This window comes from Myotis nattereri (assembly GCF_964212035.1).
Source record: "Myotis nattereri genome assembly, chromosome: 11".
Classification (NCBI taxonomy): domain Eukaryota; kingdom Metazoa; phylum Chordata; class Mammalia; order Chiroptera; family Vespertilionidae; genus Myotis; species Myotis nattereri.
Window position 1 is genome coordinate 1,825,195 of NC_138086.1, and position 12,394 is coordinate 1,837,588.

The 12,394-nt window shown below is 46.9% G+C and overlaps 1 protein-coding gene across 6 annotated transcripts in view; it reads right to left on the reverse strand.

The window, feature by feature from the left end:
• The window catches only part of DYNC2I1 (dynein 2 intermediate chain 1), a 98,559-nt gene that overhangs the window by 75,549 nt on the left and 10,616 nt on the right, over window positions 1–12,394 (reverse strand). For all 6 annotated transcript variants that reach the window (XR_013996564.1, XR_013996565.1, XM_081101853.1 and 3 more), the window contains exons 5-7: window positions 6,891–7,199; window positions 5,938–5,993; window positions 3,823–3,877 (exon numbers count right to left, since the gene is read on the reverse strand). Coding sequence is in view for 4 of the 6 variants with exons in the window: in XM_081101853.1 (XP_080957979.1) it covers window positions 3,823–3,877; window positions 5,938–5,993; window positions 6,891–7,199 (420 nt within the window). In the remaining 2 variants the exon portion in view is untranslated. The remainder of the gene's footprint in view (window positions 1–3,822; window positions 3,878–5,937; window positions 5,994–6,890; window positions 7,200–12,394) is intronic.

Sequence of the window (12,394 nt, forward strand, 5' to 3'; positions counted from 1 at the left end):
CCAGCTGGGGACAGTGACAAGACGGTGCCATCACAGGAGTCTGCCACGTCGGCAGTGCTTCCCCGTCAGTTTTGGAAAGAACTTCTGTGATCGGTCCTTGCGGTAAGAGGGCATGCCACTGCTGTGGTCCCTGGAGCAGCATCCATTTCCCAAGCGACCTGTGACCTGGAATCTCTCTCCCTGACATGGCCTGAATCTCATGTTTTGTGATGTCTCAATTCAGTTGCTTCAATTCTCCACAAACTTTTGAACTTAAATGCAGAGCAAGGATGAGGAGGCTGGCCACTCAGGCTTCCTGAACCTGTTCCCTGCTAAGCGCTGTGCAAAGCCTGTCCCGGGCCTGCGGAGGAGGGCCCCGCACTCAGCAAGCCCGTCTCCCCTCGAGCCCCGAGACCAAGGCTGCCTGCGACCCGCCGGAGGATTCTCAGACAAGCGTGAACATGAAGGTCATGCTCAGACCTCTCCCCCCTTCGTTCTCGTCTTCTGCCATCCAGAGGAGCACTCACGCCCCTAACGAAGTGATGCTGGGAGCGAGGGAACACGAGGGAGGTATGTCGGCCTCACAAGACGCACCCCTTACCACAGTGCCCTCACCTCCTGGCCTCGAAGCCAGCTTCCACACGGCGGGGCCCTCATCGTGGCTGTGCTGGGGGACAGAGCACAGCCAGGTCAGCAGCCAAGGGATGGTCTCCTGGGCACCCCCAGGCCCACCTGCTCCCCACCTCCCTGGAGGGGCTGCCCTCAGTGGTACCGTGCCTCGGTCTTTTCTCTCGGAAGTGAGGGGATGATGGTGCCTACTGCCCAGTGCCAGTGTGAGGGGCAGTACAATGAGACTGCCCAGCATGGCAACCGCTGATGGCCAGCTCTGCTGTGGTCACTGGTACAAGGAAGACAGGACTCCAAGCACCATAGCCCCAAACTACTCAGTGCATAACACTGGGGCCGCACAGTATCACCAGGAAGGAAACAGAGAGCTTCCATGCAGCTCTCTGCAGGCACAGGCTCTCTGCACACACAGGCTCTCTGCAGACACAGGCTCTCTGCACACACAGGCTCTCTGCACACACAGGCTCTCTGCACACACAGGCTCTCTGCACACACAGGCCCTCTGCACACACAGGCTCTCTGCACACACAGGCTCTCTGCACACACAGGCTCTCTGCACACACAGGCTCTCTGCACACACAGGCTCTCTGCAGACACAGGCCCTCTGCACACACAGGCTCTCTGCACACACAGGCTCTCTGCAGACACAGGCTCTCTGCACACACAGGCTCTCTGCACACACAGGCTCTCTGCAGGCACAGGCTCTCTGCACACACAGGCTCTCTGGAGACACAGGCTCTCTGGAGACACAGGCTCTCTGCAGACACAGGCTCTCTGCCGACACAGGCGTTCCCCAGGAGGCCAGGCAGTGCCACAGACACAAGACTCCCAGCCCAAGGAGCTGCCCAGGTCTCCAATGTCACTCCTGCAGGCTTTAGGTCGCTCTTCCGGTAAAAAGAACGTAAATGTCTCTCTGATCATTTCTTATATTGATTACATGTCAAAAGGATAATGTTTAAGAAATAGTGGATCGTGCTGAAATCGGTTTGGCTCAGTGGATAGAGCGTCGGCCTGCGGACTGAAAGGTCCCAGGTTCGATTCCGGACAAGGGCATGTACCGGGGTTGCGGGCATATCCCCAGTAGGAGATGTGCAGGAGGCAGCTGATCGATGTTTCTCTTTCATCGATGTTTCTAACTCTCTATCTCTCTCCCTTCCTCTCTGTAAAAAAATCAATAAAATATATTTAAAAAAAAAAAAAAGAAATAGTGGATCGCTCTTGTCGGTTCGGCTGTGGGGACTGAAGGGTCCTGGGTTCGATTCCAGTCAAGGGCACATGCCCAAGTTGCAGCTTGATCCCCAGTAGGGGGCGTACGGGAGGCAGCCAATCAATGATTCTCTCTCATCATTGATGTTTCTCTCTCTCTCTCCCTCTCCCTTCCTCTCTGAAGTCAATAAAAATATATTTAAAAAAATAAATAGTGGATCATATATTATTAAAACTAATTCTGTTTCCTTTTTAGTTTTTTACTGGGACTACTAGAAAATTTTAAATTACAAATGTGGCTCATATTATAATTCCAGTGACCCACACTAATCTAGAGCTTACCAAAAACTTGGGAGACATAAGGAAAATATTAAATCTATATGTTTTCATCCAACAACTCTACTTCAAGAACTTTATCCACAGAGAGTATGGGGGGCTGTGCCATTAGAAATGGAGCTTTTCCACATGACTGGGAGGAACAGCCGGCTACATGGGGGGTGAGAGGGCAGGTGAAACAGAAAAAGGTGCTAAGGTCCCAAATACACAACAACATGATTGAAAAGGATTTCATGAAAAAAAAGATCCTATGGGAAGAAGTGTGGGTCAGGCTAACTTTTCCTCAGGTGTGGTCATAGCTGGAGAGTGAGTGACCCCCCACCCCCAAAGGGCCCACACGCTGCACAAACTAGTTCATGTAAATTGTGTGTTTCTGTGTACATGCATGAAATAACAGAGGCCAAAATCTGCCATATTATCTATAACTAGAGGCCCAGTGTACAAAATTCATGCATGGGTAGGGTCCCTAGGCCTGGCCGGCGATCAGGGCCCATCAGGGCCTTCTGGCTGCCGGCCAGGGCCTCCTTCCCTCGCAACCCGCACGCTGCCGCTGCAAGGGAAACAGGAGGCAGGGAGGTGGGGAGGCGGGGAAGCAGGGAAGCTGATCATCGGCCAGGCCTAGGGACCCTACCCGTGCCCAAATTTCGTGCACTGGACCTCTAGTATATAGACAACAAAAAGCCTAGGAAAAATGGCTTCATGGCATTACAACTGGCGCACCACTGCAGCTACAGTAATCATGACGGAAACTGCTCCGTGTCTGCTCTTCTGACGGCACCAACATGGAGGACTGGGGAGGCCGTGGTCTCTGTCCTCACCGTGCTGATACCACATGACAAGGGAAGAACGTCACTCCCAGGAGAAACGGGCCATGAGGTCACCTGACCTGGGCTTCTCTTTGGGAAGACTTCCGTTTTTAAAAAATATATATTTTATTGATTTTTCACAGAGGGGGAGGGAGAGGGACAGAGAGTTAGAAACATCGATGAGAGGGAAACATCGACCAGCTGCCTCCTGCACCCCACCCCACAAGGTACATGCCCTTGACTGGAATCGAACCCGGGACCCTTCAGTCCGCAGGCCGACACTCTATCCACTGAATCAAACCGGTCAGGGCAAGACTTTCAACATTAATGCAATTTCTTACTCACCATAGGTCTGCTCAGACTTTCTATTTCTTCTTGAGGCAGTTTCAATAACTTACACCTTCCAGGAATGTGTCCCTTTCACCTGGCTGTCGGGCTAGACTGGAATGCTGTTGCTGCATCCGCTAGTGAGAGTGGGTGCTGCAGTCTCAATGACACACAATTTTCTATTTCTCCCTTTAATTCTGTCACTTTTGCTTCCTGTATTTTAGGGCTCTTTTGTGAGGTATGTGTTCACAGATAATTGTTAACCTTCCTGCTGAGCTAATTATTTCATCCTTATGAGACGTCCCTCCACCTCCTGATACTCTGTGTCCAGTCCCTTCTGTGACACCAGCACAGCCACTCCAGCTCTGTGACAGCTCCTGTTTGATGGCTTCTTGTCCATCTTCTTGCTTCCAATCTCTTCCAGGTTTTTAATCTGGAGTGTTTCTTATGTGCCTCCAGGAGCCACATTCCAGTGACCCATGAGGCAAACCAAGTGTCCAGCTAGCCTTACTGCACAGAGAGGTCGGCATGACATTCTTACCTTCCTTCTCGAGTCTTTATCTTTCCCACTGCTCCTCACTACATCCTCTGCATGCCTAGAAAGAAAATATGATCAAAACCAAAATTAATTTTAAAAAAATAGGTCGCTTTAGATGTCAGCAAAGGCTCTTCTCAATATTTGACAAGATGAAGTACTACTGTAAATGGCGAGTTTTCAAAGTGTGCTTTATCAGAACTGCAAACACCAAAGTGTTCCTAGCACTTTTACTATTTCAGGAGTAATCTAAAACACAAAATATCTTCAGGGGAGAGAAGAAACTGGGTTTTAACAAACTTGTGTATGAATCTCCAACCTTATACAAGTTCTAGAAAATTCCTATAATTTTATTAGTCAATCCCAAATGTTATTTTATGCTTAATATAATAGTTGGATTTCCAAAAGAAAGATTTACCTTACAATATTCTATTTGTTAATCATATGCTATATGTTAGTTGGGACCTAAAATTAAGGCTTTCAAATTTTCAAATTAATTCTCAATTTTCGGAACTTACATTCACCCCAGTTTGCTGTAGCATATGGTCGAGGAGGCCCACAGCTGAGCACAGCTTCCCTGTGTGTTCCAGCAGACTGGCAGCACAAAGGCCAAGAATTTGCACACCTGGGTTTAAGTGCTAGCTTTGCTCAAACTTGTAAAAATTTGGGCAAGGCATTTAGCCTGCATTTTCCTAATCTGTGAAAACGAATTGTCAAATATGGCTGCCATAAAGAACAAACTAAAATCTACAGCTTATATACAAAATGAGGTGATACATAAACTCTAATCTGTAATCTTCACAAAACCCACACAAAATAGGTATCATTTTTGTGAAGAAAAGGCTCTGAAGGGCCCCCAACATCCCAGAGAGAGGCAGACCGGCCACTCCTGCCGACTGGTGCCAACAGCCTTGCTCTAATTACTGCAACCACAGACCTGGGGCTGTGGATGGGGGGCCTCTCACATGTTTATCGGATGAGGACCAAGAGCCGTCCTGCAGACATTCTTCCCTCCAGGCTGGACGGCCCCCCATGGAAGGGCCATCTTCCAAATGAGTTACTCCCCCAGAGTGAGTTCTGATTCTCTAGCTTTGATGAGCAAATACAAAAAGGCAGAATAAGATCTATAATTTGTAGCAAGTTTCCAGTTCCCTAGTGTACTTCAGGTATGATTTGGAGGACTGAGTAAGTAAAGTATGTCTATCACTTATCGCCATTTCCTGGCTATAATTAGGCCCAATAAGAAAAATTCAGCATTCATCGTGTTATCTATACTAATAATAGAGGAATATACAAATTGTCTGGGATACTGTCACAGTAATAGTAACAACCGAACAGCAGGCTGCGTGGGGCAACCAGGCCAGCAGGGGGGTTAGTGAGGGACGACCAAACGACTGAACCAGGGGTGGGCAAACTTTTTGACTCGAGGGCCACAATGGATTCTTAAACTGGACGGGAGGGCTGGAACAAAAGCATGGATCTAATACATCCATTGTGTGAACTAATACATGATAACACCGCTGCTGGTGAAGGAGCGGAGGGGAGAGCAAGAGAACCCTCCGCTCTTTCGGCTCCGCGGGCCGGATAGAACAGCCGAACGGGCCAGATCCGGCCCGCGGGCTGTAGTTTGCCCACGGCTGGACTGAACAGTAGGCTGTGTGGGGCGACCAGGCCGGCAGGGAAGGCAGTTGGGGGCAACCAGGCTAGCGGGTGGGGGGGGGCTGTTAGAGGAGACCAGGCCGGCAGAGGGGGGCAGTTGGGGACAACCAGACCGGCACGGGGAGCAATAAGGGGCAACCAGAATGGCGGGGAGCGCAGTTAGGGGTGACCAGGCCGACAGAGGGGGGCAGTTGGGGGCAACTAGGCAGGCAGGGGGCGGGGGTAGTTAGGGGTGATCAGGCAGGCAGGCAGGTGAGCAGTCAGGAGCCAGAGGTTCCGGATTGTGAGAGGGATATCTGACTGCCGGTTTAGGCCCAATCCCAGGGATCCCCCGAGGGGTCCCGGATTGGAGAGGATGCAGGCTGGGCTGAGGGGACACCCCCACCCCCCTGGCCTGTGCATGAATTTCATGCACCGGGCCTCTAGTGCATAATAATTAGCCAAAGAACACGTATTCCTTACTGGCCACCAGTAACATCTCTCTTTGAACTGCCACCCTGGTTTCTGTGTTCAACATTCTGTAAAAGAAAAAAATTTCATAACCATTAATTAGTACATCAAAATGAATGGACTGTAATTAATAAACTGTAAAACAAGTATGGATTCAAAATTTAGCAGCAGTAGCTATGCCATACGTATTTTTAGTCAGTTAGGTAATTAAGAGGGATGAACAAAAGTAGATATATTAAAAGGTGATTATATAGTAGCTCAGTAAGTAATTGAAAGTTATACTTATCAATTTCATATTCTTTTTAGAAAAGTAAGACTAGTTCCTTACACTGCTTAAAATTAAACTTTCAAATATATGGAATGTGGCTATTTCACAGATCTATGCACCTGTAGAAAAAGAATTTTAATGATCTTCTCTTACATTAACAAATGGTTTAAAATAAAATGCATTAGATTGTAGAAATGGCCAAGGATAGGCAGGCTGACAGGGGGCCCTGGCCGATGTTGTTCAGTAGTTAGAGTGTCGGCCCACGCACCAAAGGGTCAATCTCTGGTTGAATTCCCGGTCAAGGGAATATATCTGATTGCAGGTTCGATCCCTGGCCCCAGGGAGGAAACCAATCAACGTTGTGTTTCTCACATCGATGTTTCTCTCTTTTCCCTCTCCCCCTCCCCCTGTTCCTTGCACTCCTTCTAATAATCAATGGAAAAAATAACCTCGGGTGAGGAATAAATAAATAAATAAAAAATATCAGCTTCCTCTGTTAAATTTCAAAATTTTATGACAGATCTCTGAATGTGTCAAAAATGCTTCCTACCTCCTAGGCCAGGAATCTCTATGTACTGACCATGCAACACAGACATGAACCATGTCTTACACGGTGATGACTCAGCACAGTCCCGCCGGGCTAGTCAGCCGTGCTCCTGCGACAGGGTGCCAGGGCAAGCAGCACCAGGACACGCACCTTGAGCTCTCTTTTCCTATGCTCCTCTTTCGATGACCTCTCTTTTCTGTCCATGCTACCTCGGTGCCTCTCGTCATCAAAGTGAAAGCCTTCTTTATGTGCTTTCTCTTTGTGTCTTCTCTCCCCTTCATTTTTGGAGAGCGAGTTGCTTTTTTCTTTTGAGTACTTCTCTCTCTTTTCCCTGGTGCTGCTTTTATCACGATGCTTCTTTCCTCGGTCAGCCTCTTTGTGCCTCCTGTGTCTTCTTTCACCCTCCTCTTTATAAAGCCAGTAATTAAGGGGGTTGTCCTTGCTGTCACCGTACTGCAACTATGAAAGGACACGGGGAAGGTGCATGAGCACAGGAGACGCACACACTGTCTTTCGTGCATGTTCTGACGAAGGCGAGGAAGGCCAAAACACACTTCCCGCAGCCCTCTCTCCTGCTGCAGGGACCTTCCACACACTCCCTGATGACACGACACGCTCCACAGAGAAAAGCCGCTGCTTCCCTGGCTGCCCACCTGCAGGGTGGCACAGCCCTGCAGCCCACCGCCCTCCTCCTGATGTGGGGACAAGACTCAAATCCCTGTACATCCAGACTTCTCTATGGGCCCCTCATCAATCTGTCATCCCCCCAACTCCAGCACATCCAGGCTGCACCAAGAGCAGGCTCTCCTGTGACAATCGCTCCATAGGCTGCCCCACAGGCTGTCTCTGAGGCAGTTCACACCCCTGGGCCTCACACACGGGGACATTTAAGACCAGGCGCCGTGGTTTCGCCATCACTGTACCTCAGACCACGTGGATGCTCAGTGGTAACATGACGCCCACCTCCGGCCGTGGTTGCTGGTACGCAGGACATGTTGTCAGTGTGTAGTGTTTGGGCTCAAACTCCCAGCTCTGGGAGCACCATGACCCCACAAACCTCTGCTCACACCAATTAGCACTCCCTGGTCGCCTGCTCCAGGTCCAGGCTGTTGACTGTGTGGCTCCCCCTCGTCCCCATCCCCCATGCTTCTCTCCTCTGGTGGTCGCTGGCAGTCCCCATGCCTCCACCCTGCTCATCTCCAGGGGACACGCTTTCCAAGAAAACATGCAGATAAGCCCTGGACAAAACTCCTCAGTTTCATCAATCAGACGCCTGATTGATGAATAAATTCTATGGGATTAAAGATTCAAGTGCTAAAATAATTATAAGGACCCAAAACAAAACACAGGTGACTATTCAATTATAAGGACTCAAAACAAAACACTTGGTGTGGGGAAGGTGCACTATACATCGATCACTTCATAACTTTATACTTAAAGTGTGAAAATTCCACAAACGAAATTCAAAAAACACAAAGAGTAGTGACAACAATGAAAAGCAGAGTTAATCCTTAAAGTGCCCTGAAATGAAAAGGACTTGAGATTAAAATGGAGGCGGAGTAAGTAGATGCTGCACAGACACACTCTCAAGACTAAACTGGAATTACAACTAAAATCCAAAAAGCTTCCTGAATAATCAACAGAAGAGACACAGGAGAGAACCCTGATACCTGAGGATGAAAAGCGGAGAGGGCATAGAGACTGGTGGGAGGGGCAGAGACTGGTAAAAGGGCTGGACGGGCACCCACAGACAGCAGATGAAGTCCCAGAGAGATATCTCAGCTGTGGGGGGAGCCACTGAGAACTCTGGGGTCTAATCCCCAAGCTGGGCCCCCCAGCAGAGAGCACCAGAACTAAGAGGGTACCCACCTAACATCTGGCTGTGAAAAGCAGCGGGCTGCTGTCTGCCAGGAAGAGAGCTAGAAATTCAGGCATTCCCTTAAAGAGCCAACGCACAAAATTCCCTGTGTAGCCACCCACCTTGTGCTCTGGCAGGGGGAGGGCGGACTGGACTGGAGCTGTGCTAGAAGCCAGGATCAGGGGCTCTGGGCTAAGAGCTCAGAAGGCAGACACCCCGGTTTTCTATGCTGAGTCACTCCCTCATGCTATGGAGGTCATCTTTCTCAGGAAGACATTTGCTATACAGATGGCTTTGCCTGGGGGAAGAGAGTTGACCCACCCTATTGGAAAACACCTTGCCCCACAGAGCAGAGAAGAGACTGAGAATAACAACTATCCTCCAGGTAGAAGCAATTGCCCCACCCTGTTGAACAAAACTCTCACCACACCTGTAGACAATTGCCTGAGTGCAATTCAAGACAAAATCCTATCAATCTGTAGACAGAGGCAATCTCTAGAGCAGCGGTTCTCAACCTGTGGGTCGCGACCCCTTTGGGCTCAAACGACTCTTTCACAGGGGTTGCCTAAGACCATCAGAAAACACATATATAATTACATATTGTTTTTGTGATTAATCACTATGCTTTAATTATGTTCAATTTGTAACAATGAAAACACATTCTGCATATCAGATATTTACATTAGGATTCATAACAGTAGCAAAATTACAGTTGTGAAGTAGCAACAAAAATAATTTTATGTTTGGGTGTCACCACAACATGAGGAACTGTATTAAAGGGTCGCGGCATTAGGAAGGTTGAGAACCACTGCTCAAGAGGCTTTGAATCTTTGCCTGATCTAATTAGTAAGAAATGGTGTTTGACACTGTCCTGCACTAGAGATTGAGAGGAGAAGCAGATCTACCTAATACATAGCCACAGGCAGCCAAAATGAGGAGACAAAGAAACAACCCTCAAATGAAAGAACAAGATAATTCTCTAGAACAGTGGTTCTCAACCTTCTGGCCCTTTAAATACAGCTCCTCATGTTGTGACCCAACCATAAAATTATTTTCATTGCTACTTCATAACTGTAATGTTGCTTCTATTATGAATCGTAATGTAAATACCTGATATGCAGGATGGTCTTAGGGCAGTGGTCGGCAAACTGTGGCTCGCGAGCCACATGCGGCTCTTTGGCCCTTTGAGTGTGGCTCTTACACAAAATACCACGTGCGGGCACGCATGTACAGTGAGACTGAAACTTCGTGGCCCATGCACAGAAGTCGGTATTTTGTGGATGAGCCACACTCAAGGGCCAAAGAGCTGCATGTGGCTCGCGAGCCACAGTTTGCCGACCACTGTCTTAGGCGACCCCTGTGAAAGGGTCGTTCCACCGCCAAAGGGGTCACAACCCACAGGTTGAGAACCACTGCTCTAGAAGAAGAGATAAATGAAATGGATATAAAATATTTATCTGATATAAAGTTCAGAGTAATGATGATAAAGATGCTCGGTAGTATGAGATAAGATATAGTAACCATGAAAACAGAAATAAAGAATGACATAGCACAAATAAAGAAGACATTGGAAGGAATACACAGCAGATTAGGGGAAGCTGAGGATTGAATCACTGAATTAGAAGACAGGGTTGAAAAAATCTATCAGAGAACCAAAAAGAAAAAAAAGAATTTAAAAACAGGAGAACAGCTTAAGGGAGCAATGGGACAACATGAAACATAGCAATATTCAAATAGCAGGTGTGCCAGAAGAGGCAGAAAGAAAGAGATATAGAACATGTTTGAAGAAATAATGGAAGAAAACTTCCCTAACCTGGTAAAGGAAAAAGTCACACAAGTTCAGGGGGCACAGAGAACCCCAAGCAAGAAGAACCCAAACAAGCCCATGACCAGACACTTCATAAAGAGAGAATCTTAAAGGCAGCAAGAGAAAAGCAAAATGTTACCTACAAAGGAGTTCCCATAAGACTGACACCTGATTTCTCATCAGAAACTCTACAGGCCAGAAGGGAATGGCATGAAGTACTCAAGGTAATGGAAAGCAGGGATCTGAAACCAAGATTATTATATCCAGCAAGGCTATCATTCAAAATAGACAGTCAAATAAAGAGCACCCCAGACAAAAAAAAATTTAAAAAAAGGTTAACAGAGTACATCATCAACAAGCCAGCATTAGAAGAAATGCTAAAGGGATAGCTGTAGTGAGAAGAAGAAACAGAGAAAGAAATCTAGTCATACAGAATTAAAATGGCAATAAATAAGTACCTATTAACACATTGTACGCGGGAAACGTATTTATATGTTTTATGTATTTATACATTCTATCAGTGTAGTAGAGCGTGGGACACGTATTAATACGTTTTTTATAGACTAGCGGTAGAATGCGGGTAATGTATAAATACGTAAACTAAAGTTATTGTAATTTTACTGAACGTTGCCATTTGCACAAAAAATTAGCAAAAATGGCCCGCGCCACCTGTTAGCGCGCGATGAAAACTACCCGCAAACAATGTGTTAATAATAACCCTAAATGTAAATGGATTAAATGCTCCAATCAAAAGGTATAGGATAGCTGAATGGATACAAAAACATGATTCAACTATATACTGTCTACAAGAGACCCACCTCAGAACAAAAGACACACACAGGATGAGAGTGAGGGCTGGAAAAAAGTTTTCCAGGAACATGAAAAAGAAAAAAAAAGCTGAAGTAGCAATACTCAGAGCAGACAAAATAGACTTCAAAATGAAGGGTATCACAAGAGACAACAAAGGTCACTACATAATACTAAAGGGATTGATCCAACAAGAGAACATAACCCTGGTAAACATCTATGCACCCAATAGTGGATCATCCAAATATATAAAAAAACTTCTAACAACAATACAGTCATCGTAGAGGACTTTAACACCCCACTGACTTCACTGGATAGATCTTCCAGACAAAAAAAAAAAAAAATATATCAATGAAACAGTGACTCTAAAGGACACACTGGATTAGATGTATTTAAATGACATTTATAGAATATTTCACCCCAAAGCTGGAGGATATACATTCTTCTCAAGTGCACATGGATCATTACCAAAGATAGACCACAAGTTGGAGCACAAAACAAGTCTCTACAGGTTCAAGAAGACTGAAGTCATATCAAGCATCTTCTCAGATCACAGTGGAATGAAATCAGAAATCACCTACAGTAAGAACACCCAAAACATTCAAACAGATGGAGGCTAAATAGCATGTTATTAAACAACTAGTAGCCCGGTGCACAAAAATTTGTGCACTCGGGGGTGAGGGTGAGGGGTGGGGCCAGACCCCTCAGCCCGACCTGCACCCTCTGTCCTGTTCTGGGACCCCGGCCACTCCTGGACTAGGCACAGGCCTACAGGCTTGGGGCGGCCTGGCTCCTGAGGCCCCATTTTATCAAGAGAACAAAGTCGGTGTTTGTTGGGGGCGAGATGTAAGCTGGCAAGGTCCTTGCACCTGCAGGGGCTAGCAAGGCTGGGACCCTTGCCCACACAGTTTTCCCAGAATTGTTTGGATGGCGATTATCAGTAGAATAAGAGCAACCTTTGTAGAATGAGAACAGCCTTTCATGGCTTACCAAGAAGTCTGTAACTATTTACTGAGATATGCTGTACTGAGAACTTGTCCTTCTGCTATGTCCCTCCCTTAGAGATTAAGAGGAACAAAGAATACATTCCTCTTGACAGACCTCCTATTCAGTGTGTTGTGTATAAATAGGATTGTATAGCTAATAAACTCACTTCAGTTCATCAAGAACTGGAGTCCTCCC